General features: G+C 45.5%; 1 protein-coding gene across 4 annotated transcripts in view; it reads left to right on the top strand.

The window, feature by feature from the left end:
- The window catches only part of ALDH1L1 (aldehyde dehydrogenase 1 family member L1), a 117,252-nt gene that overhangs the window by 81,864 nt on the left and 10,111 nt on the right, over positions 1-25,277 (top strand). For all 4 annotated transcript variants that reach the window (XM_053218823.1, XM_027049824.2, XM_027049823.2 and 1 more), the window contains exons 13-18: positions 1,194-1,344; positions 2,511-2,581; positions 5,684-5,789; positions 7,262-7,349; positions 21,658-21,751; positions 24,171-24,270. In XM_053218823.1, coding sequence (XP_053074798.1) covers positions 1,194-1,344; positions 2,511-2,581; positions 5,684-5,789; positions 7,262-7,349; positions 21,658-21,751; positions 24,171-24,270 — 610 coding nt within the window. The remainder of the gene's footprint in view (positions 1-1,193; positions 1,345-2,510; positions 2,582-5,683; positions 5,790-7,261; positions 7,350-21,657; positions 21,752-24,170; positions 24,271-25,277) is intronic.

The following is a 25,277-nucleotide window of genomic DNA, read 5'->3' as shown; positions in this document are numbered from 1 at the left end:
GAAATGCCACAACATGGTGTTTCATTATTTGGTCTATAATCCTTCTCAAAAAGTTATTTACACCTTTGCTGTTCTTAACTAGAGAAGTACCTGGGTGTGTCACTGTGTCTGAAGTAACCATGTGGCTATGCCACTAAATTGCTCATGTCTGTTCAGCCCACAGTTTCACTCACAAGCCTTATGCTACATACTGACTGTGTGCCCAGTGGGTGTAGGAGGTCCAGTAGGGAGCAGGAGACCAAATCCTGTCCCAGGCCTCAGGGAGAGGCAAATAGTCCTGGAATACTCAACTAAGTGAATAACTGTAACAGTCATGCAAGGTTTGAAGAAAGGTAGAGGTTGCTATCAGGACACTGGAGGGATATGTTATTAGTGTAGAGAGGGCAGCAATTAGGGTTGGCTTCCCAGGGAGAGTGTGTACTTGGGGTGTTTAGGCCATGCCATGGCTGAATGCAGAGAGGAGCTGGTCAGCAGTCTTTTGTCCCAGACTTATCTCTGGGCCAGAGCTCCCCCATGTACAAGTTTGAGAGCCACTCTGGGTCTGTGGCCTCCACCTTCCTCTGGGCACCCTTTTCCCTGGGCACTCTGCTTTTGGGGCTCCTTTATATCAGAGAAGGGGGCACAGTCCTAATTCCCAGGCTGCCCATAGCAGCACACCCACCAGGGCAACTGGATTTCAGAGAGCTAACAAGGAGAGCTGTGTAGATGAACTTTCCCTTGAATATCTCCCATCATCTCCCCTCCCCCTTCCCACAGATACCATCCTTGGGGGCACACTCCACTGGATCAGCTGGTGCTTGAAGCTGGACATGCTTTCCCCTCATCAAGGTTGTCCAGAGACAGGGTGACCTTTTTGGATGGTGACCTCCTTACTGCAGAGGCAGAGGGACTGCTTTTGCAGAATCATGTGTGTTATTATAAAGCAGTTAATGCATCCATATTTTATGAAGGAAGAAAGGAAAATAGAGGAGAGGAGAGAGGGACAGAAGGGCATCATCCTCATACCCATCCAGCAAAGTAAACCTTACTGTCCCATCTCACAGATCAGAAAACTGAGGTCAGCACATCTGAGTGTGACAGAGCTGGGAGTGCAGGGCAGAGGCACTAGTTCATTGAAGAAGGGCCTCAAAAGAATAAGCAAGGCTGGTCCTGACCTGAGCCCATCTCCCTCCCCTTCTCCACCCCTTGCCCAGGTTGGCAGACCTCATGGAACAGCACCAGGAAGAGCTGGCCACCATCGAGGCTCTGGATGCAGGCGCTGTCTACACACTGGCCCTGAAGACCCACGTGGGCATGTCCATCCAGACCTTCCGCTACTTTGCTGGCTGGTGTGACAAAATTCAGGTGGGGCTGAGGCTCTTACCCACCAAGTGAGAGCTCACACAGGCAAGCTGGGCTCAGCAGGAAACTCTAGGGCAGTGTGTTAGCCTACATACTGCATAAAAAATGACCCAGTTTATTGGTTTAAAACAACCCATCAGCTTACATTTCTGCAGATGGGAAGTTCAGGCAGGCTTGGCTGGGTTCCATGCTAGGATTTCACAAGATCAGTGTCTAGGCTGGGCTTTATCTGGAGCTCTGGGGAGACCCTGCCTGCAGGCCTGTTCAGGTGTTGGCAGAACTCAACTCCTGTTGTTGCAGGACCGAAGGTCCAGGTCCTTGCTAGCTTCTGGCTGAGGCTACTGCAGGCCTCACTCTGGCCCTTGCCACCGCCCACCCCCCCTTGCCTTTCTCAGGCTTGGCATCCCTCTCTCTTAAACTGGAGAAAACTCTGCCTTTATGGAGGTTCCTGAGGTCATGCTGGGGCCATCTGCATCATCTCCCTATCCTCAGGTCAACTGTGCCATTCCACATCTTTGCAGAAGGGGTAGCTCACCATCTCCTGGATCCCAGGGATCAGGATGTGACCTTGGAAGCCATTTCCAGTGGTTTGCCCACCAGAGGCAGGGATGGGTCAATCCTTCCTCAGAGATATCCATTACCAACAGGTTCATTGGGGTCTCTGCCAGAAAAGGGCTCCACGCCTCCTATCCTCTCCATGGGGCTGAGAGGTGCAGGTATGATGGCAAGCCCAACTTCTGCTCCTCCTTCTACTGTTGTATCACTGTTGGCTGGAGCTGGTCCCCACCTGGGGCCTCCTGGGCTGGCACAGTCTCTAGAGACAACTTGGCCCCCCACCTCCTCCCTTGTCTGCCCCAGTGTCAAAGCCAGAGGCCTTACCTGTACCAGGACCAGTTTCTTGTCTGAGGATTCTGCCAGTCTCAGTGCAGGAGGCACCTTGCCCCTGATGGCTGCCTGCTCCACCTGTACCTGAAGTCCTCAGATACCCCTGTTGTACATAATCTGGAAGGTTTGTGTCTGGACAGGTTTGCCTGTCTCAGTCATGGGGATTTCAGGATGCAGACAAGACCCTGTTCCTTTCTGAGCCCCAAGCACAGTCTGGCTGCCCAGGGGGAAGGGGGAAGGAAACAATGGAGCCCCCTATCAGTGACTCCCCTTGTTTGTTCCAGGGCTCCACCATCCCCATCAACCAAGCCAGACCAAACCGCAACCTGACCTTGACCAGGAAGGAGCCTATTGGGTGAGTCACAGCGTTGGGCGAAGACTCCCCACACGTTAGGCACTTTTCGCGCAATTTGTAGTGTGAGCACTCATCCCCTTTTTACACATCTATCGAATGCTATTTATTCACTAATTACTACATGCCATACATTTCAGGTGATGGATATACAACAATGATCGAAACTGATGAGAATGCCTGTCCTCAGGGGACTTATATTCTAGCAAATAAAACAGCTTTCACGTCTAAAGTAGCTGCTCTGTGCCAAGCACTGTTTCAGTGGCCTTATAAGTATAATTTTACTTAATCCCCACAATAGCCCTGTATCAGTCAGGGTCATAGTGGGAAACAGAGGGTACACCTGAAAAATTTTATCTGCAAAGAGTATAATAATGAATATGCATAAAAATTAAGAACTACACAGAACCAAGGAGCAGGGTAAAAATAATAGAGAAATAGACAAGGATAGGAACCAGTGCTCAACAGGAGACAGACACCTGCCCAATCAACATAGAAAAGACTAGGAATTGGGGAAATTATGTTAAACCCAGACGTGAGGGGCCTTGCCTCACCATCAGATGGTCCAAAGGCCTAGGGAGAGAGAAGCCTCCTCACACTGCCTTTTGGGGTGGGGGGGGAGGCGGGCAAAGGATCCACCTTTGTGAAAGGCAACGTGGCAGTGCCTATTCAGTCCCCAAATGTACCCCATCACAGGCATAACTATGGTGGCTCACTGACACAGGTGCACAAGGAGACAAGACCAAGAGCACTCACAGCAGCTGTGCTGGGGCCTTGACAACAAAACCCTGCACAACCCATGCTAAACACTGCAGCCTCCTAACCAGGGCATGGCTTGTGGCTGTGTGAAGGCATGGGACAGAGCTATGGGGACCATGAAGAACAGCTCCAGGAGAAACTTGTTTGAGGGAATCACACTGATGAATGCCCTCTAAATCATCAAATGTGCACCAGAGGCCCAGAGTGGTCAGCACCCAACAGGCATTCCCACCTACCCTGTGCCCCTTACAAGCGTGGGGCCTCTGGGATCCACCAGCAGGGACCTCACATCCCTGTGGATGGTAGTCAAGGGCACTCAGCTTCCTTGGGAATGTGGGGGTATGTCAGAAGGAGAATGTGTTCAGATGTCATTTGCATCAACAGAAATGAGTACAGATGAACACACCAGGTCCTGAAGGACAGGACTGCTGGTGAGGGCAGCCCCTGTTGGGAGAGTGGGCTGTGGATATAGGAAAACCCTGTCCTGTAGCCCCCAGAGAGGGGGCAGCCTGGGAGGGAAGTGGCACTGAGGGCAGAGGTTCCCACCCAGCCTTTCCCCCAGAGGACACAATATGTAGACGGTGCCCCAGGATAGGCCCCCACAACAAGGAACTCCCCTGCCCAGGTGTCAGAGTGTAGAGTGAGAGCCCTGCATAGCCCATGTGCTTGGAGCCCCTTACTTGGGCGCAGGCCTGAGAAGAGCTGGGCAGGGGGACCAGGGCCCACCTGGCTGCCAGTCACAGGAATTTACATGGTCACTGCCCTTCCAGATGCCTCCCGAGGAGTCTGTCCCCATCAGACTGAGGAGGACACTAATGCAGAGCCTCCCAGGGAGTTGGGGGACTGGGAAAGTTGTCCCTATATGGGCGGGTTTATGGGTCTGCTAGAGCTGCCATAACAAAGTACTGAAACTAAGAGACTCAAGCAGCACACATCTGTTGCCTCAGCATTCTGGGGCTGGAAGTTCCAGATTCAGGTGTCAGAGTGTTGGTTTCTTCTGAGGGTATGAGGGAGAATCTGCTCCAGGCATCTCCCCCAGCTTCTGGTGGCTTACTGGCAGTCTTGGGTGTTCCCCAATCTCTGCCCTCATGTTCACTTGGTGTCCTCCTTGTGCATGTCTGTCTGTTCACATGGCTCTGTTTTTTGAAGGACATCAGTCCTATTGGGTTAGGTACACACCCTATTTCATTATGACCTCATCTTACCTAATTACATCTGGGATGGCCCAATTTCCAAATAAGGACGTTCTGGAGTTAGGATTTCAACTGCGAGTTTTGGGGAGTACAGTTCAGCCATGACAGTGGGACTTCCTGACGTCCATTCTCCTTTGGAGCCCCCACAACCCTGATGACCTCACCCTCTTCCCTGGACAACTCACCGTGCTCCCTCCACCTTCTCATCCTGTTGGGTCTGCTGGGTGTACATGGGGTGGGGAGTGGCTCTCCAAACCCCTGAGTGCACCCTGTTGTTCCCAGGATGGTGTGCTGGTCCCCAGATTGTCCTGACCTCAGCCTTCACACACGCTCTTCCCCTTCCTGGGTTCAGCTAAGTCCTCTTTTGGGAAACATTCTGTGGTGATGATGATCATGAATATGATGAAGAAAACAAGTTAGGTAGCCTGAGCAGTTCTGTGTGGACCGGCTCATTAATTGTCGACACTGATGAAGACAATGCCCTGGGTTTTACAGGAGTCAGGGGAATGCAGGGCCTCATGCCTGCTGGGACCACAAGTGTCATCATTAGGCCCCCCAGGACCATGAGGGGCTTCCCTTTGATGGAGTCTGTGCTCACCCAGAGGCTTTCTCTGGGACCAAGGGGCACACTGATGTTGGGTACTATCTCTTAATACAAAGCAGACAAGCCTTATTAGGCCTCCTCAGCTGACTGCTTCCTTCTCTCCATGGAACTTCACCCTGGCCTCACACCCAAGAGGACCGTCACTGACTTCCTCCTGTCCCACCCGTGTGATCCCACTTCTCTTCCATACTCTCTTTGCCCACCTGGGTGGTCCCTGGCCTTCTCCCTGGCCCTGCCTTCTGTCAACTCCTGCACTGCCTGGTGTCATGCCCTACTGGACTATCCTTAGACAGGTCTGACAGTTCCGATGAGAAACCATGTTCCCTAGCATTTTGCCATGCCAGGAAGAGGGGCTATTGCCACGCTGGACATACTGCCCCATCAGGGGCTGGAAGGCCAGGGGTGAGCTCTCTCAGGGGGACCTTGGACACCATATCAAGATGCTTGGAGTGGAACGGGTGTCAGGCTTGGGGAGAGGAAGCCGTTGGCAGGTGCCGTCTGGCACCCAGGCTGAGTGGAGGGACGAAGATACACTTCTTTGTACCATAGGGTCTGTGGCATCGTCATCCCCTGGAACTACCCCCTGATGATGCTCTCCTGGAAGACGGCTGCCTGCCTGGCTGCTGGGAACACAGTGGTGATCAAGCCTGCCCAGGTGGGTCTGGGTGTGTTCCAGGTGGGGCCTATGGGCTGTAGAGGAGGAAACAGGTGCCCTGTTGGGCCCTTTGACCACCTGGGACTGGTTCCTCCTCAAGGGAGGAAAGGAACTACTGATGAGGGCTGGCCTTCTGTGGGCCTGGCTCACAGCAGCAGAGGCAGCAGGCAGCAAGGGTCGGTGTGGGCTGTAGGCAGAGTCTGTTCATTCGACCATGGGGTGGCTGAGTCAGGTTAGCCGTGTGTGTACCTGCAGCTGCTTGGTGAGCAGAGTTATTTTCCCACAGATACCAGCCCTCTGGATTTGGGGGAGCAGAAACCCTATTTGGTCCCTTGTCCAGGCCCCATGCTCTGAGACAGCTTTGGTCGCTTATTTGGCTTCAGAGACTGAAAGTCCTGGAGGGAGCAAAGGAGTGGTGGGATTTGTGCACCTGCACCCTCCCCCCCCCCCAACCAGCCCTTCACACAGAAGCTGCACAGGTCAAGGTCACTCAGGCAGGCTGGAAGGGCCTGAGCAGGGTCCCCTGGGGATGAGGAACCCCTTGCACGAGCCTCAGCTTCTTCACCTGTATACTGAAAGTAACAGCCTGTCCCCTGCCTGCCCCCAGGGGTGTTAGGAACTGAAGGCAAGATGCTCCATCATGTGGCTCTGGACAGCGTGCCCAGGTTTCCTGGCTACTTTGGGGAAACTTGGCTCCAAGAAAGTTATAATTTAAAACCCAACAATAGCGACAGCTAGCATTTACAGTATTCACCCTGAGGCAGCATTTTAGTCCATAACAAATTACATGAAAATTAAAAATTTGCACACATTTGCTTGTTTGAGCATGACAACAACCTTCTGAGATGACCCATAACCTCTCACATTACTGTGGGCTTGTTGTGCACAGATCCAGGCAATTGTCCCTGGAAGACCGGTAACAGGCCTGTGCCCTCCCAGCTCCAGCACCCCACAGATTTGGAGGCTCAGCCTAAGGCCAAGTGGTAGGTGGGACACAACCCAAACTTTACAAGGAAAATTACCTGGGCCAGAAGAGGAACCACTGCTAGCCTAGCAGGCCAGGAGAGAGGAATGGCCTCCAGCCACGACATGGTAATTAGAATCTCGCACCCACCAGGGAGTTCTGGGCACTGCCTGGCACTGAGGTGCTTCCAGGCAGTCCTGGGACACTGCACTCTTTGAGTGAAGAAGGTATGAATGTTCATGAAGGGGCCAGGCCTGGCCACAAGGCTGGAGCCTGCCAGGAGAAGGCACTAGAAGACACAGGAGGTAGCAGGCCTTACTCCCCACTTTCCACTGAAGCTCTGGGGGAAGCTGGCTGTGTTGGCAGTACCCACTTTGATGGGGCTTACCCTGGAGGGTCCTCCTGCCATGACTGCTCCTCCCTGCTTGCTACCTTGGCTGCTGGGAGAGGAAGGCTGAGCCCCACTTCCTGGTCCTTCCTGACCCAGTCTTCTTCCCTCCCTCCCCAGGTGACTCCACTCACAGCCTTGAAGTTTGCAGAGTTGACCTTGAAGGCTGGCATTCCCAAGGGCGTGGTCAATATCCTCCCTGGGTCTGGTAAGAGATGTGGACAGGGGCATCTGGAGGTGACAGGGCTCCAGGAAGTCAGAGATGCACTTGGTCAGAACAGGGCTTGCTGCATGATGTGCTCTAATAGGGAAGAGTGATTGCTGGCCCAGTGATCCAGTGGGGGTGGCCAGCCTGTTGGGGGGATGGCTGTCTCCCACCGTGGGAGGGACCCAGACCTGGAAGGGTTCTAGCTTTCAAATGTTTCCCCAAATGTTTTCCATTTTTTGTGTGTTGTATATACATGCTCTGGAATAAATTACATATCTTGGGAATTATTATATTTAAGAGACTTTATCTGTAGAACATTCTAGACTTAGAGCATTTAGGGAGGTATTACATGAATTGCTTGTTTAGTTTCTTCTGTGGTTAGTGGTCTAGTTTATTGGAAATGTTGTCCCTTCTGGCACACACTTAAAATACATTGGCATAGAGTCGTATTAATAATTTCTTATAATTAATTCCTTTTTTGATTCTCCCTTTGATTGTTATAATATCCCCTTATACTTTTCACTTTTTCTTTCTCTTTTAAAATTGATTATATTTGTGAAAAGTTCTTGTTCCTGTACTTCCCTCAAAAAACAAACAAAATAGCTCTTGAATTTCCTTACCCATCCCATTACTATTCTGTCATTTTTTTCTGCTTTTATCATTTTTATTTTCTTCTCTGTCCTCCTGTGTGCTTTTTTTGGTAACTTTTTGAGTTGAAAGTTTAATTCATTTTTTTTTTTTTGTCATTTAAAGGAAAGCATTTAAATAGAACTTTGGCAATACCTCATACTTTTTTTATTAATTTTTTCATTATTATAAATGTCCCTATTTATTTCCTTAATAGTTTTTGTCTTAAAGTTTGCTTCATCTGATATTAGCATAACTACTCTAGCTTTCATGTGGTTCTTGTCTGCATGATGTATTTTTTTCATCCCTTTACTTGCAACATATTTATATCTGATGTCTCCTTGGACAGCATATATGTGGATCTTGTTTTGATCCATTGTGACAGTTTGCCTTTCTGACTGGATTGTTTAATCCATTCACATGTACTGTGATTATTGACATAGTGGATTTGTGTCTGCCATTTTACTTTTTGCTTTCTGTGTTTCCTGTCTTTTGTTTCTATTTCTCTTTTATGGCTTTCTTTACATTAGTGAATATTTTCTAGTGTAACATTTTAATTCTTTTAATGATTTTTTTCACAATAGAAATTTTAGTTATTTTCCTAGTTGGTTTCTCTAGGATTTTATCAGAAAATACTTCAGATTTATGCTAATTTAATTCCAGGAAAATATACAAATACTATTCCTAATAGTTCTATTACATCTGTGCTGTTATACCACATATTTTTGTGCACACATCACATTGATATACATTACAAACCCAATAGTATGCTGCTATAATTTCATATAATTTTATGTCTATGAGAGAAGTTAAAGAGAAAGGGGAGCAAATATATAATTACGTAGTTTGCTATATTAACCTTATTTACATTTCTGGTTCTTTTCATTTGTTCCTCTTGTTGAGTTACTCTGGTATCTCTTCCTTACTCCTTTTCAGTTTTGCTCCCACCTACCTCTTTTCTGCTATTATTGTCAAATATATTTTATTTATATTTGTTGTAAATCCAACAATACAATTATATACACATTGTTTTTATACAATTGCTTTTTAAATCGGTTAAGAAAAGAAAGAAAATATACATTTAAGCTGTTTTTTATAATTATATAATTACCTTTCCTGGTGGTCTCTGATGGATTACTGTCTGAGTCACTTGCTTTCAGCTTGAAGAACTTCCTTCAGTATTGCTCACAAGGTGGGTCTGCTAGCAACAAATTATCAAAGTTTTTGTTTATCTGGACATGCCTTTATTTTTTGCTTTTATTTTTTGAAAGATAACTTTGCTAAATATGAGATTCTTTGTTGACAGTTTTGTTCTTTCAGTGTTTGGAATGTATCATCCCACTACCTTCTGGCCTCTGTTGTTTCTGATAAACAATCAGTTGTTTCTGTTAATCTTATTGGGGTTCCTTTATAAATGATTAATCATTTTTCTCTTGATACTCCCAAAATTTTCTTCTGTATTTGTTTTTCACTATTTTTACTAAGATGTGTTTGAGAGTGGATCTCCTTATGGCTCTTCTACATTAAGCTTCATGGATTGAGCTATTTACTGAACTTCATGGATTTTTAGACTAATGTTATTCTATCAAATTTGGGAAGTATTCAGCTGTTATTTATTTTAACATTTTTCTCTGCTCCTTTCTGTTTTTCTCTCTTTCTGTAACTCCCATTATGCATATGTTGGTGTGTTTAATGGTAACCCATTCCTTTCTGAGGCTCTTTTCATTTAAAGAAATTATTTTTCTCATTTTTAGATTGCATAATGTCTAGCTTAAAGTTCACTGATTCTTTCTTCTGCCAGTTCAAACCTACTGTTGAGCCACTCTACTGATACTTTTATTTCAGTTACTGTACTTTGTAATTCAAGAATTTCTAGCTGGTTCTTAAAAATTTTATTATTGGGGGAGGGGCCAACATGGTGGAGAAGTAGGGGGAATCCATACTTCCTACGTCTCTCAAACAAAGAAGTGTAGAAGCCGAAGGACTTTGAAAACACCAGAGCCTGGGAGGAAAATAGACTGAAACTACAATGAAGAAAATGGGAAAGCTGGAAAAAAGATAGATGGGCATGGAGGGGAGGGACCCCCTTCTGTGCAGAGACAAAGGGAAGAGAAAGAGTGGCTAGGGAAGTGCAGGACTGTATCTAGACAGGAGAAAGACCTCGGAATGAGACTGAGAAGGATTCGATCTCTAATTATGGGGCTTTCTTCCAACTGGAGCCAGCTCCCTGCTCTCGCATCTGGGGAGGAGGGGAGCCAGGCCTGGGTGCTGTGGTAGGTCAGAGGCTCAGTCCACAGTTGGAAAAAGTGGTTCCCTCCCTAGAGGGTTGTGTGATAATACAGAACCTGCCTGCGTCCGCCACCCCTGGGCACAGTGGCTGGGCCAAGCATGCGGTCTACAGGAGGAAAAAGTGGCCATCTCCCTGGAATGCTGTGGGAAAAGACAAAGGCTGCCTGCGTCCGCCACCCTGGGGGGTTCCCGGTGAGGGCAGCAGCTCTCAGTCTGCAGTAGGAGAAGGTGGTCCTCCCTGAAATGCGGTGGCAGAGACAAAGCCAGCTGGGACCACATATCGGACCACACTGAAAGGCACTTCCCCAGTGCCAGAGTGCATGGAGCGGGACTTTGCATGGTAGCCAAGTGCAGGGTCAGGGGAGTTGGTGGAGCGAGAAGGACCACCCCATCTGCACTCTTGTCACAGTGAAGACAACTCGAACTGACTCCATGGGGTCCAGCTCCATGGAGAAGAGACTGGGGCATCACCATTTCCCCCCCACACCAACACCACCACCAAGGCTGGGCCTCAGGGATCACTCCCGGGGTCCTTAGTGGAGATGGGTCCTGATTACACAAAACCATGCCCCTTTGCACTGGTAACTGTGTATTCACTGGAGCTGCACGGATCCTACAAACAGCTACTCCCAACAAGCAATGCATTACCTGGATTAACTCTAGGTCCACTCTGCATATATAGATATATTCTCCTCCCCCACCATTTCTCTTCCTTATCTCTTCCCTCCCCTAGGCTGGTTACTCTGGTTATTGGTCTGTCTAAACAGACATATTTAATCCATTGTCTTGATACATGTTCTACACCTGCTTCTTTACACTCCCTTCTCCCTCTCTGGAATAATCAAGCCATAAGTTTCTCTGGGTAACTTTATCCTCGTTTTGTTTTCCTTGCCTCATTCTTTATTTTCCCTTCTCTCTGGATTAAGCCTTTTAGTCTCTCTGCCTAATCAATGTTTATTCCTCCCCTCCCACCCCACTCCTGTTGTTTCTCCCTTTGTATGTGCTCTTCCATCAGCACCACCTCCATCCTCTCCTTTACTTGTAGTTGGTGTTTTGGGTTTTTTTTTTCTTTTTTGTCTTTAGTTTTTTGTTTTTGTTTATTTGTTTGTTTGTGTTATTTGTTTGTGTGTTTGCATGTTTTTGTCTCCTGTTTATCTGTTTTCCTTTACAGGGCTACTCCAAGGAACAAATCAAAGCACACCTGGTGGAGGGTCCATATTATCACTATGAATAGGGTACTAAAACAACAAAAGTCACAACAACAGAGAGCAAGTAACAATCCCCAAAAAAACTCCTGAAGGGCCAGGCCCTGGACAGTGTATAACCTTCATTTAATATAGCAGTGCTCTCAGGTGTAGAGCACACAAGCTTTTAAAATACATCAGGGGCAGAAAACTAGCCAAAATGACGACATGGAAGAATGCTCCTCAAAAGAAACTCCAGGAAGTAGTGACAGCTAACGAATTGATCAAAGCAGATTTAAGCAATACAATGGAACAAGGATTTAGAATAATAGTCATAAACTTAATCACTGGGCTTGATAAGACAGCAAAGAATCTATTGCTACAGAGATTAAGGGACTAAAAAATAGTCATGATGATTTTAAAAATGCTATAAATGAGGTGCAAAATAAAATGGAGACAGCCATAGTGCAGATTGAAGAGGCAGAGGGGAGAATAGGTGAATTAGAAGACAAAATTATGGAAAAAGATGAAGCTGAGAAAAAGAGATAAAAAGCCAGCAGTACGAGGAGAGAATTAGAGAACTAAGTGATGCAATCACATGGAACAATATCCATATCATAGGAATTCCAGAAGAAGAATAAGAGAGAGAAAGGGGCTGAAGGTGTACTTGAACATGTCATAGCTGAGAACTTCCCTGATCTGGGGAAGGAAACAGGCATTGAAATCCAAGAGGCACAGAGAACTCCCTTCAGACATAACTTGAATTGGTCTTCTGCATGACATATCATAGTGAAACTGGAATAACACAAGGATAAAGAGAGAATTCTGAAAGCAGCCAGGGATAAATGGGCCCTAACAGGTAAAGGTAGACACATAAGTGTAGTAGCAGACTTATCTAATGAAACTTGGCAGGCCAGAAAGGAATGACAAGAAATCTTCAATGTGATGAACAGGAAAAATATGCAGCCAAGAATCCTTTATCCAGCAAGTCTGTCATTCAGAATAGAAGGAGGGATAAAGGTTTTTCCCAAACAAACAAAAACTGAAGGAATTCATCACCACTAAAGCAGCCCTACAAGAGATCCTAAGGGGGATTCTGTAAGTGAAATGTTGCAAGGACCACAAAGTACCAGAGACACCACTACAAGCATGAAGCCTACCAACATCACAGTGACTCTAAACCCATATCTTTCTATAATAACACTGAATGTAAATGGACTAAATGCTCCAACCAAAAGACATAGGGTATCAGAATGGATAAAAAAAAAACCCACAAGACCTATCTATTTGCTGTCTACAAGAGACTCATTTTAGACCTGAGGACACCTTCAGATTGAAAGTGAGGGGATGGAGAACTATATTACACTACTGGAAGTCAAAAGAAAGCTGGAGTGGCCATACTTATATCAGAAGAAGTAGACTTCAAATTAAAGGTTGTAACAAGAGATGAAGAAGGACATTATATAATAATTACACGGTCTATCCATCAGGAAGAGCTAACAATTATAAATGTCTATGCACCAAATTCGGTAGCACCCAAATATATAAAACAATTAATCACAAACATAAGCAACCTTATTGATAAGAATGTGGTAATTGAAGGAGACTTTAATACTCCACGTACAACAATGGGTAGAACATCTAGACAGAGAATCAATAAAGAAACAAGGACCTTGAATGATATATTGGATCATATGGACTTGACAGATATATTTAGAACTCTGCATCCCAAAGCAGCAGAATATACTTTCTTCCCGATTGCACATGGAACATTCTCCAAGATAGATGGCATACTGGGTCACAAAACAGCCCTTACCAAGTATAAAAGAATTGAGATCATAACATGCACACTTTCAGACCACAATGCTATGAAACTTGAAATCGACCACAGGAAAGAGTCTGGAAAACCTCCAAAGCATGGAGGTTAAAGAACACCCTACTAAAGAAAGAATGGGTCAACCAGGAAATTAGAAAAAAAATTAAAAATTATATGGAAACGAATGAAAATGAAAAGACAACAATCCAAACACTTTGGGATGCAGTGAAGGCAATCCTGAGAGGAAAATACATTGTAATCCAGGCCTATCTCAACAAACAAGAAAAATCCCAAATACAAAATCTAACAGCACACCTAAAGGAACTAGAAGCAGAAGAGCAAAGACACCCCAAACCCAGCAGACAAAGAGAGATAATAAAGATCAGAGCAGAAATAAACAAGAATCTAAAAAACAGTAGAGCAGATCAATGAAACCAAGAGTTAGTTTTTGAAAAAATAAACAAAATTGATAAACCTGTGCCAGGCCTCTCGAAAAGAAAAGGAAGAGGACCCATATAGATAAAGTCATGAAGGAAAATGGAATTATTACAACCAATCCCTCAGAAATACAAGCAATTATCAGGGAATACTATGAAAAATTATATGCCAACAAACTGGACAACCTGGAAGAAATGGACAAATTCCTAAGCACCCACACACTTCCAAAACTCAAACAGGAAGAAATAGAATATTTGAACAGACCCATAACCAGCGAAGAAATTGAATCAGTTATCACAAATCTCCCAATAAATAAGAGTCTAAGACCAGATGGCTTCTCTGGGGGATTCTGCCAGACATTTAAAGCAGAAATAATACCTATCCTTCTCAAGCTGTTCCCAAAAATAGAAAGGGAAAGAAAACTTCTAGACTCATTCTATGAAGCCAGCATTACTTTGATTCCCAAACCAGACAAAGACCCAGCAAAAAAAGAGAACTACAGGTCAATATCCCTGATGAATATGGATGCAAAAATTCTCAACAAAATACTAGCAAATCGAATTCAACAGTGTAAAAAAAGAATTATTCACCATGATCAAGTGGAATTCATTCCTGGACTGCAGGGCTGGTTCAATATTTGTAAATCAATCAATGTGATACATCACATTAATAAAAGAAAAGATAACAACCTGTCAATCCTGTCAATTGATGCCGAAAAAAGCATTTGACAAAATTCAGCATCCTTTCTTAATAAAGACCGTCGAGAAAGTCGGGTTAGAAGGAACACACTTAAACATCATAAAAGCCATTTATGAAAAGCCCACAGCTAATATCATCCTCAATAGGGAAAAAACTGAGAGCTTTTTCCCTGAGATCAGGAACACGACAGGGATGTCCACTCTCACCGCTGTTGTTTAACATAGTGTTGGAAGTTCTAGGATCAGCAATCAGACAACAAAAGGAAATCAAAGGCATCAAAATTGGCATGGATGAACTCAAGCTTTCACTTTTTGCAGATGACATGATATTATACATGGAAAACCCGATAGGCTCCACCAAGAGTCTGCTAGAACTGATACGTGAATTCAGCAAAGTCGCAGAACACAAAATTAATGTACAGAAATCAGTTGCATTCTTATACACTAACAATGAAGCAACAGAAAGAGAATAAAAGAAACTTATCCCATTCACAACTGCACCAGGAATCACAAACTACCTAGGAATAAACCTAACCAAAGATGTAAAAGATCTGTATGCTGAAAACTATAGAAAGCTTATGAAGGAAATTGAAGAAGATACAAAGAAATGGAAAAACATTCTGCGCTCATGGATTGGAAGAATACATTGTTAAAATGTCAATGCTACCCAAAGCAATCTACACATTCAATGCAATCCCAATCAAAATTGCACCAGCATTCTTCTCAAACCTAGAACAAGCCATCCTAAAAATTGTATAGAACCACAAAAGGCCCCGAAGAGCCAAAGTAATATTGAAGAAGAGGACCAAAGTGGGAGGCATCACAATCCCAGATTTTAGCCTCTACTACAAAGCTGTAATCATCAAGACAGCATGGTATTGGCACAAAAACAGACACATAGACCAATGGAACAGAAGACAGACTCCAGAATTGGACCCACAAAAGTATGGCCAACTAATCTTTGACAAAGCAGGAAAGAATATCCAAGGGTAAAAAGACAGTCTCTTTAACAAGTGTTACTGGGAGAACTAGACAGCCACATGCAGAAGAATGAAACTAGACCACTTTCTCACACCATTCACAAAAATAAACTCAAAATGGATGAAGGAGCTGAATGTGAGACAGGAAACCATCAAAACCCTAGAGGAGAAAGCAGGAAAAAACCTCTCTGACCTCAGCTGCGGCAATTTCTTACTCGACACATCTCCAAAGGCAAGGGAATTAAAAGCAAAAGTGAACTATTGGGACCTCACGAAGATAAAACGCTTCTGCACTGCAAAGGAAACAATCAACAAAACTAAAAGCCAACCGAGGAATGGGAAAAGATATTTGCAAATGACATATCGGACAAAGGGTTAGTATCCAAAATCTATAAAGAACTCACCAAACTCCACACCTGAAAAACAAATAATCCAGTGAAGAAATGGGCAGAGGACATGAATAGACACTTCTCTAAAGAAGACATCCAGATGGCCAACAGGCACATGAAAAGATGCTCAATGTCACTCCTCATCAGGGAAATACAAATCAAAACCACACTGAGATACCACGTCCCCCCAATCAGAGTGGCTAAAATGAACAAATCAGGAGACTATAGATGCTGGAGAGGATGTGGAGAAATGGGAACCCTCTTGCACTGTTGGTGGGAATGCAAACTGGTGCAGTCACTCTAGAAAACAGTGTGGAGGTTCCTCAAAAAATTAAAAATAGATCTACCCTATGACCCAGCAATAGCACTGCTAGGAATTTACCCAAGGGATGCAGTAGCACTGATGCATAGGGGCACTTGTACCCCTTTCAGCAGCACTTTCAACAATAGTCAAATTATGGAAAGAGCCTAAATGTCCACCAACTGACGAATGGATAAAGAAAATGTGGTTTATATATACAATGGGATACTACTTGGCAATGAGAAAGAATGAAATATGGCGTTTTGTAGCAACGTGGATGGAACTGGAGACTGTTATGCTAAGTGAAGTAAGTCATACAGAGAAAGACAGATACCATGTTTTCACTCTTATGTGGATCCTAAGAAACTTCACAGAAGACCATGGGGGAGGGAAGCGGGAACAAAATTTACAGAGAGGGAAGGCGGCAAACCGTAAGAGACTCTTAAATACTGAGAACAAACTGAAGGTTGATGGGGGGTGGGGGAGAGGGAAAATGGATGATGGACACTGAGGAGGGCACCTGTTGGGATGAGCACTGGGTGTTGTATGGAAACTGATTTGACAATAAATTACATATAAAAAAATTTTGTTATTGATATTGTCTACTTGATGAAGACAAGTGTGGTCTTTATGCATGGTTTCCTTTAGTTCTTTGAACATATATATAATGGCTGCTTTGACATCTTTGTCTGTTGAGTATGACGTCTGGGCCCTCTCAGCTTCTATTGCCTGCTTATTTTTCTCTATCCTGTGATAGGTTATGCTTTCCTATTTCTTTGCATGCATCATAGCTGTGTTAAAAGCTGGCACAATTTAGGTAATATCCTCTTCTTCCCTTTGCAAAGTTTGTTTTCATTATTTGCTTGTTTATGTCTTTAATGACTTGGCCAGGCTATTTGAGTGAAGTCTATTTGCCCTGTGGTGTGTAGCCAGTGATGACACTCGTCAGGGACACAGCCTTGAGCATGGGATGATAGCAGTTTTAGCAGGGCTCTCTATGACTCTCTTTTCCCCTGTTCTCTGTGTTGCTATCTGCCCTTTTGGTGTCATATTCAGCAGTTCAGCTCCACTAACTAGTCTGGTTGCTCTATTGTTTTCAACAATGACCTGGGACATCAATTGCTCCATGATAGGATCCAATTAAATTTGGACCCCTTTGCAGGGGTAGTTTTTGAGGCCAGACTTTGAGGTTTGTTTCTACCCAGAGGGCTCTCCCCTGGTTCCCTCTGGTAAACTAACTGACCTATGGCTTACCTTAATGCTGTCATAGAGCTATCAGCCTTCTCTTAAGGGCTCATCCCCAAAATCTCCGTTGTTTTTGAGAATGCCCTTAAAATTCAACCTCACCACACAGTTTCCAATAAAGTCAGTATTTTTTAGAAGCTCTCAGTTCTTACAGAAATCTTCTCTCCCTGCCCCAAATCTCTGAACCTCTGGCACAAGTGATGGGTCCTATGAGGGAGCTGGAATTAGGCAGATGAGGCCCCCTGGTCTCAGCCTGCCACACCTGGGTTAGAACCTTCTCTTTATGAGTAGGGACTAGGTGGAAGCCATAGTCAGCAAGAATTTAGCCTTTAAAACACAGAGTTGGGGGCGCCTGGATACCTCAGTTGTTTATGCATCCAACTTCAGTTCAGGTCATGATCTCACGGTCTGTGGGTTCAAGCCCTGCATAGGACTCTGTGCTGACAGCTCAGAGCTTGGATCCTGGAACCTGCTTCATGTTCTGTGTCTCCCTCTCTCTCTGCCTGCCCCTCCCCTGCTCATGCTCTGTTTCTCTCTCTGTCTCGCAAAAATAAATTTTAAAAAATGTAAACAAAAAATTAAAAGAGTTGGAGGAGGTGAAAAACGGTGAGATGTCATATCCCTGGAGTGGGAAATGGAGGAGAGGAACCCTGCCTTCGTGGCCACACCTGTCTGGGGTAGAGTTTCCATCACCTGGAGGGAGAGAATGGTTCATGGCTTGGTTACCACAGACTCTCACTGTTCTTACTGAGATTTAGTAGATTTACTTGAATAAATGTTTCTTCATTTGCTTAAATGGAAGTTTAGGAAAATTTTCAGAGATTGTATATGGTTTTGTTTTGTTTTTTTTTTTTTGTAAATCATTTTCACCAGTTATTGTTATTTCCCTGGGAATTGTCATACTAGTCTTCAGCAGTGACTCCAACCTCATGCTTTTTGAATTTATTGTGTTCATATTTTTATTATTCTTAAATAACATACAACTGTAGCTTTGATATCTTCTTTGACTCAGTAATACTTTAAAAAATCCAATTGTTTTTTCTTTCTAAAATTCTGTTTCTATGTTTCTAGTTTTATTATGTCATGATCAGAGAATATGGCCTTTGCCTGTTTGTTAGTGCTGCCATAACAAAATACCACAAACTAGGTAGCTTAAGCAACAGAATCATACTGATCAAGTAGACTAGAAATCAGAGAGGAAGGTGTCACTAAGGCGATGCTCCCTCTAATGGCTCTAGAGATGATCCTTCTTTGCCTTTTCCTAGCTTTAGAAGCATCACTGATTTCTGCTCTGATCTCGACATGGTACTTTGTCTCTATGTGTGTCTGTATTCAAGTCTCCCTCCCACTTTTTTTTAAGATTTATTTATTTATTTGGAGATAAGAGAGAGAGAGAGAGAGAGAGAGAGAGAAAGAGAGAGCCAGCAGGGGAGGAACAGAGACAAAGGGAGAGAGAATCCCAAGCAGGCTCCACACAGCACAGAGGCCGATGTGGGGCTCACACCCACAAATCATGAGATCACGCCCTGAATAGTAACCAAAAGTCAGATGCTTATCTGGCTGAGCCACCCAGGCACCTCTCAAATTGTGTCAGAGGATACCATTGACCTAATAAATCCATTACTGGGTTAAGGCCAACCCTAATGATGTTATTTTAACTAATTACATCTGTAACAACACTATTCCCAAATAAAGTCACATTCTGAGGATATCAACATATGAATGGGGGAAGACACAACCCAACCCACAATAGCCTGTAAACATTCTGCTTTCTAAAATGGAGAATTTCTGGGGCACCTGGCTGGCTCAGTCAGTGGAGTGAGCGACTCTTGGTCTCAGGGTTGTGAGTTCAAGCCTTACATTTGGTGTAGATATTACTTAAAAACAAAATCTTTAAAATAGAAATTTTCTTTTTTTTTTTTTGATGTCCTTTTTTAAAACGTTTATTTATTTTTGAGAGAAATAGCTCAAGCAGGGGAGGGGCAGAGAGAGAGAGAGAGAGACAGACACAGACACAGACACAGAATCTGAGGCAGTCTCCAGACTCTGAGCTGTCAGCACAGAGCCCAATGCAGGGCTTGAACCAACAAGTTGTGAGATCATGACCTAAGCCAAAGTCAGACATTTAATCGACTGAACCACCCAGGTGACCCTAAAATGGAGAATTTCTTTGTGATCTGATATATGACACATTCTTGTGAATATTTCTTGAACAGCCTGAAACAGTGATGATGATGATGATGATGATATACACTTTATTTTTCAGAGCAGTTTAAGGTTTACAGAAAAATGGAGTAAAAAGTACAGAGAGTTCCCATATACCTCATATCCCCATGTGTGTACAGACTCCCTCACTATCGACATCGCACAACAGAGTGGTACATTTGTTACAATTGACAAACTTACACTGACACATCATTATCACCCAAAGTCCATAGTTTTCATCAGGATTCACGCTTGGTGTTGTACATTCTATGACTAATGTGTTATGACATGCCTCCACCACTGTGGTATCATATGGAATAGTGTCACTGCCCTAGGACTTCCCTGTGCTTCACCTACTTTGCCTCCCTTCCTCCAACCCCTGGCAATCTTTCACTGTCTCCATAGCTATGCCTTTTCCAGTACATCATATAGTCAGACTCATATAGTATACAGTCTTTTCAGAGTGGCTTCTTTCACTTAGTAATATGTATTTAAGTTTCTTCCACATCTTCTCATGGCTTGATAGCTCATTTCTTTTTGGTGCTGAATAATATTCCATTGTCTGGATGTGCCACAGATTATTTATCTATTCACCTACTGAAGGACATCTCAGTATCTTCCATGTTTTGGTAGCTATGAATAAAGCTGCCATAAACATCTATGTGTAGTGTTTTCTGTAGACATAAGCCTTCAACTCACTTGGTAAATACCAAGGACTGTGATTGGTGGATCATATGCTAAGGTTATGTTTACTTTTGTAAGAAATGACCGAACTGCCTCACAAAGCAATTGACCCACTTTGCATTCCTACCAGTAATGAATGAGAGTTCCTCTTTCTCCACATCCTCTCTAGCACTTGGTGCTGTCAGTGTATTGGATTTTGGCCATTCTAATAATTGTGTAGTTGTGTCTCATTGTTGTTTTAATTTGCAACCCCTAATGACATATATTGAGCATCTCTACATATACTTATCTGCCATCAGTATATCTTCTTGATGTGGTGTGTGTACAGACACTGCCTGTGCAATTTTTTCATTGGGTGGTTTACTTTCTTAGTGTTGATTCTTTTTTTGAGATCTTTGTATATATATTTTTTAATGTTTATTTATTTTTGAGAGAGAGAGACAGAGAGAGAGGGAGACACAGAATCTGAAGCAGGCTTCAGGTTCTGAGCTGTCAGGACAGAGCCTGATGTGGGGCTCAAAACTCATAACCATGAGATCATGACCTGAGCCAAAGTTGGACACTCAACCAACTGAACCACACAGGCGCCTCGAGATCTTTGTATATTTTGGATAGCAGTCCTTTATCAGATGTGTCTTTTGCAAATATTTTCTTTCCCAAACAGTTATTTTCTTTTTAACAAGAATTGTGGAATGGAATTAGTTTCTTAACTATATGTAGAGGATGAGAGTGTCTCACTTCAAACCAACTGAACCAGAATCTTCACGGGTGCACCTGGGCACATGCAGTTTTACAAGCTCAGAGGCAGGGGAGCCATGGAAATGAAGGGGTGACTGGGTGGAGGAGACCAGGAATAGGCAGTTGATAAGGTGGGGAAGGGAAGTAAGTATCAAGACTGACTCCCAGTTCTTGGCTTGAACAACTGGTTGCAAAGAGAGGTTGTTTACTGAAATGGAGAACCTGGAGAAGGAACACGTCTGGGGAAAGATTAAGAGTTCAGTGTCAAATATGTTGAATATGAGAGGCTGCAAGGCATCCAAGTGGAGATACTGAGCAGTCAGAGGAATCATAAATGGATCCAGATCGCAGGCAGATTTAGAGGATGATGTGTCTGAAGATGGCATTTGAAGAGGCGAGCCAGGGTGAAGCTGAGGAGACAGTGTGCGTTGAAGAAAGGAGAAGATGGCCTTATTTTAACTTACCTCTTTAAAGACCCTGTCTCCAACACAGTCAGATCTGAGGTACTAGAGGTTGACATAATGAATTTTTAGGGCATGCAATTCTGCCCACAGCAGAGAGGGAATAAGCCCCGGGCATGGAGGGTACTAAGTACTTGGGGTGCACAGCCCAGAGGCCTGGCCTAAAGAGGCACGTGTGAGGGGTGGCAGAGCTTGTACCTTACCCTCAGCACCTGCTGGCTGCCCTGACTCCCTCACTGACTCCAACCTGCAGGCTCGCTGGTTGGCCAGAGACTCTCAGACCATCCCGATGTGCGGAAAATTGGGTTCACAGGTTCCACAGAGGTGGGAAAACACATCATGAAAAGGTAGGTGTTGGGGGTACCCCTAGTCACAGTGTGAAGATGTGGACAGTGCTGTGTGTGAGCTTGAGGCGGGTCTGGGTCCAGTGTCTGAGTTTCTGACCAGCCCCTGTGGAGGCCAGTGCAGCTGCTCCACGGAGCACACTCAGACCTGGGGCTGCTGGAGGCTCCATGTGATTTGGGGCCCTGAGCATGCATGGCCACTTGGGACAGAGCTGCTCTGAATTGAGATGGGCTTCAAGTGTCAAAGGCCCCCTGGATTTTGAAAACTTAGTGCCCAAAGTAGCTCATTAATAACTTTATATTGATGGCAGTTTGAAATAATTTATGAATTGGGTTAAATAAAATACATTTAAATTAATTTCATTGGTTTCTTCTTAGTGTTTCTTTTAAAACTAAAAGGAATTTACTTTTGTTTTTTAGTGGTTAGTAAAAAAAGAAATTCTCTTACATTTGTGGCTGGTCTTTGAGGCTTTTGTTCTATTCCATTGGACAGCCCTGTTCTAGAACATCCTTTTGTCTCTTTTTCCCGGGACTTGCCTCAAACCACCTGGGTTTCTATGCCCTGGCTCTGTTAATAATTCATGATAGGACCAGGGCCAAGCCCTGACCCTCCGGGCCTCAATTTCCCCACCAGTTGAGTTTGCATGCTCCAAGGTGCTGGTTTGTGCAAACAACAAGCTTGGGGCTACAGACAGGGCTGGACTGCAGCACAGTACCTCATAGCCCTGGCTGTCCCAAGACAAACACTGGATGCCCCAGCACGACCCCACTGAAGCTGAATTCTGGGGATGGGTGTCAGGCATGTGTACTTGAGTAATAGTTACAAATAGAGAGGAGCTGGAGTTTCTGTTGGATATAGTGATGCCTTTCTCTGAGGTCACATGACCACCCACCACTGCCTGTGCTATAAGACTCGTGTGTGAGACCTTCCAGAGCAGTCCAACTACGACATGACAATTACACGGGAGAAAGGCTTCTCTTGTGTTAAAACACCACCTTATTGTAGCCCCCAGTGCAGAGCAGTGTTCTTTTTCCCTGGGACACTTCTGTAGCCCATGACCCTGCTCTCCAGGGGCCTCTCTGTGCCCCCACAAGATGGGGTTCTCACCCCTTGGCCCCACACATGCTCTCTGTGGGACAGGGTGCATCCTGGGCCCTGGTGCCTTCCTTAAGTGGGCACCTTGTTTATGAGGATCACAGCAGCTTTACATGGCATCCTTTTCTGGGCCAGGAGCCACAGCCAATGTGGCTGGTAGAGTGTATCTTTAGGGTCAGTGGAGGCTGACATCACAGCCTGTGAATGGGTCCAGGAAGAGCAACTCTGAAGTGTTTTGAGTGCAGCAGAGCAAGCCTCAGCATTGAAGAGAGGGAGGCTGGTGGTGGTGCAGGACTGATAGTTGGGGTGCAGATGGATGGATGCGGGAGTGGGGGCAGGGGCTAACCGCAAGTAGTCACAGGAGTTGATTTACAAGTAAATCAGCTGGTCTTCCCAATGCTGTGTAGGCAATAGTCCTATGTAAGCACATATGTGCTAGGGTGAGTGAGGGCTCAGTAAATGTCAGCTCTGAGGACTTCAGGGCAGGAGGGCTTGGGTGGGTGTCCTGTGGCTTGGGGACTGCCATCATCTGAGGACATTCCAAGAATACCCTGAGGCTGGCACCTGAGATGAGAGCCTTCTTCCCGGGCAAGTCCTGAGCGAGGAGACCCCCCCACCACTCCCACCCTGTGCCATGCTTGTGTTTCACTGGCCCACTCCTGTGAGTGTCCCTTTGAGGACAGTATCAGTAAGTCCACTTTGTGCCCACTGATATAGCATGCGAAGGACCCCCAACTTCTCTCTGTTTGCACCTGTCACTAAACATCCAAGGGGACAAAGGCCCTATGGCACTGTAGCCACCCCAACGGGGGATTGGTTCTGTGTTTGGTTTATTCATTGGATAAACACAGCTGCATGACCAGACACATGCCTGTCCACCCTGGTGGGGCTTATTCTCTGATGGGCAGGGTCAGACACAAATACTCCACACAGCAAAGCACATCAGGCACAGAGCTCAGGAGCATGCAATTTATAGGGAGCAACCAGGGCAGGCACCCCAGCAAGGGGACATTGGAGCAGAGGCCAGAAGGAAGTGATGAACCAAGTTCAAGGATATGTGAAGCAGGAAGGGTCCTGAGGGGGCTGTGAGAGCAAAGACCCCACTGTGGGTATAGCCTGGGTGTGGAGGAGGAGGAAGGCAGTGGTGTGGAGAGAGGAGTGAGGCAGGGAGAGCAGATGAGTGTGGGAGTGGGGAGAAGCCCCCACTGACCCTCTTCTTGCTCTTTGAGTACAGCATGCTTTGGAGCTTCCCTCGGCTCCTCCACCTGGAGCCCCTGTGTCCCCATCTCCCAGGGACTCAACCCTACCAACCTATGTCCCTTTCAGCTGCGCCCTGAGTAACGTGAAGAAGGTCTCCCTGGAGCTGGGCGGGAAGTCGCCCCTCATCATCTTTGCTGACTGTGACCTCAGCAAGGCTGTGCAGATGGTGAGGGCCGGCCTGAGGGGGGTGGGGGTGGACATGGGGTGCCCATCGCTGATTTCACAAACTCACAAAATTGGCCTAGACTGGCAGGAAGGAGCCTAGGGGACAAAGAATTCCATATGCCTTCCAGAAAAACAAACTTCCCGAGAAGTTTCATAACTGTCAGGATTTGAAATCAGCTTCACCAAATGGGAAATGTTAGCCATGTTCCCATCTGTTCTGGTCAGCATGAAAACCTTTCCTTTTTGCTATGTCTGTTTGCCCAGTTCCACCACTGACTCATTGGGCAGCCTCAGGCAAGTTACTTAACTTTTCTGGCCCTTGCGTTCTCACCTGTATCATGGGGAGAATACACCTATGGTTGTTACAGCGATTCAACATGCTAGTAAGTCTGAAGGGCTTAGAAGATGTAGCAGGTGCTGTGTGTCAGTTGTCCTTATGTTCGTATTGTCACTCATTGTTATGCCTCAGTCCCCCTCTCCACACTTTGGGAGCAAGCCAGTAAGGCCATGTTCAACCATGTGCCCAAATATGCCCCATTCTGTCTAAGTCTCAAGGTGTCTTGAAGCACAATGTGACACCCAGCATGGACAGGAAAGAGAGTACAGCCTCAGGGAAGCTGAGGGAGACAAGTACATCAGCCCAAGGGTCTTGACCCTGGTGCCAAGGCCACTGCTGCAGGGCCAGCAGCCCAGGCCATGTCATTGGGCAGTGCAATCCCAGCTGCCATGAGAGCTGAGCTTGACCCAGAGCAGTCAGGCTCACCCTCCTCCCCTGGCCCCCCACATAGGGCTCCCCAGGTCCAAAATACAGGCTCCCTTGAGCCACTGAGGACAGTCATTCTGGACCCCTGCCAGGAGTTCTCTCAGGCCTGAGCTGGCACCTTGTCCCTCAAAGACATGGGGCTGCTGCCTGCTCCAAGCTAGCAGACCCTCCAGGCCCAGCCCCAAGAGGGTGAGTTCTGACCCCTCCTGTATCACCCCAGGGAGCATGCCTGTTTACAGGGTCTC

Source organism: Acinonyx jubatus, chromosome A2 (assembly GCF_027475565.1).
Source record: "Acinonyx jubatus isolate Ajub_Pintada_27869175 chromosome A2, VMU_Ajub_asm_v1.0, whole genome shotgun sequence".
NCBI classification, from domain to species: Eukaryota; Metazoa; Chordata; class Mammalia; order Carnivora; family Felidae; genus Acinonyx; species Acinonyx jubatus.
The sequence above is the reverse complement of the archived record's forward strand: the minus strand, read 5'-3'. Positions and strand labels throughout refer to the sequence as shown.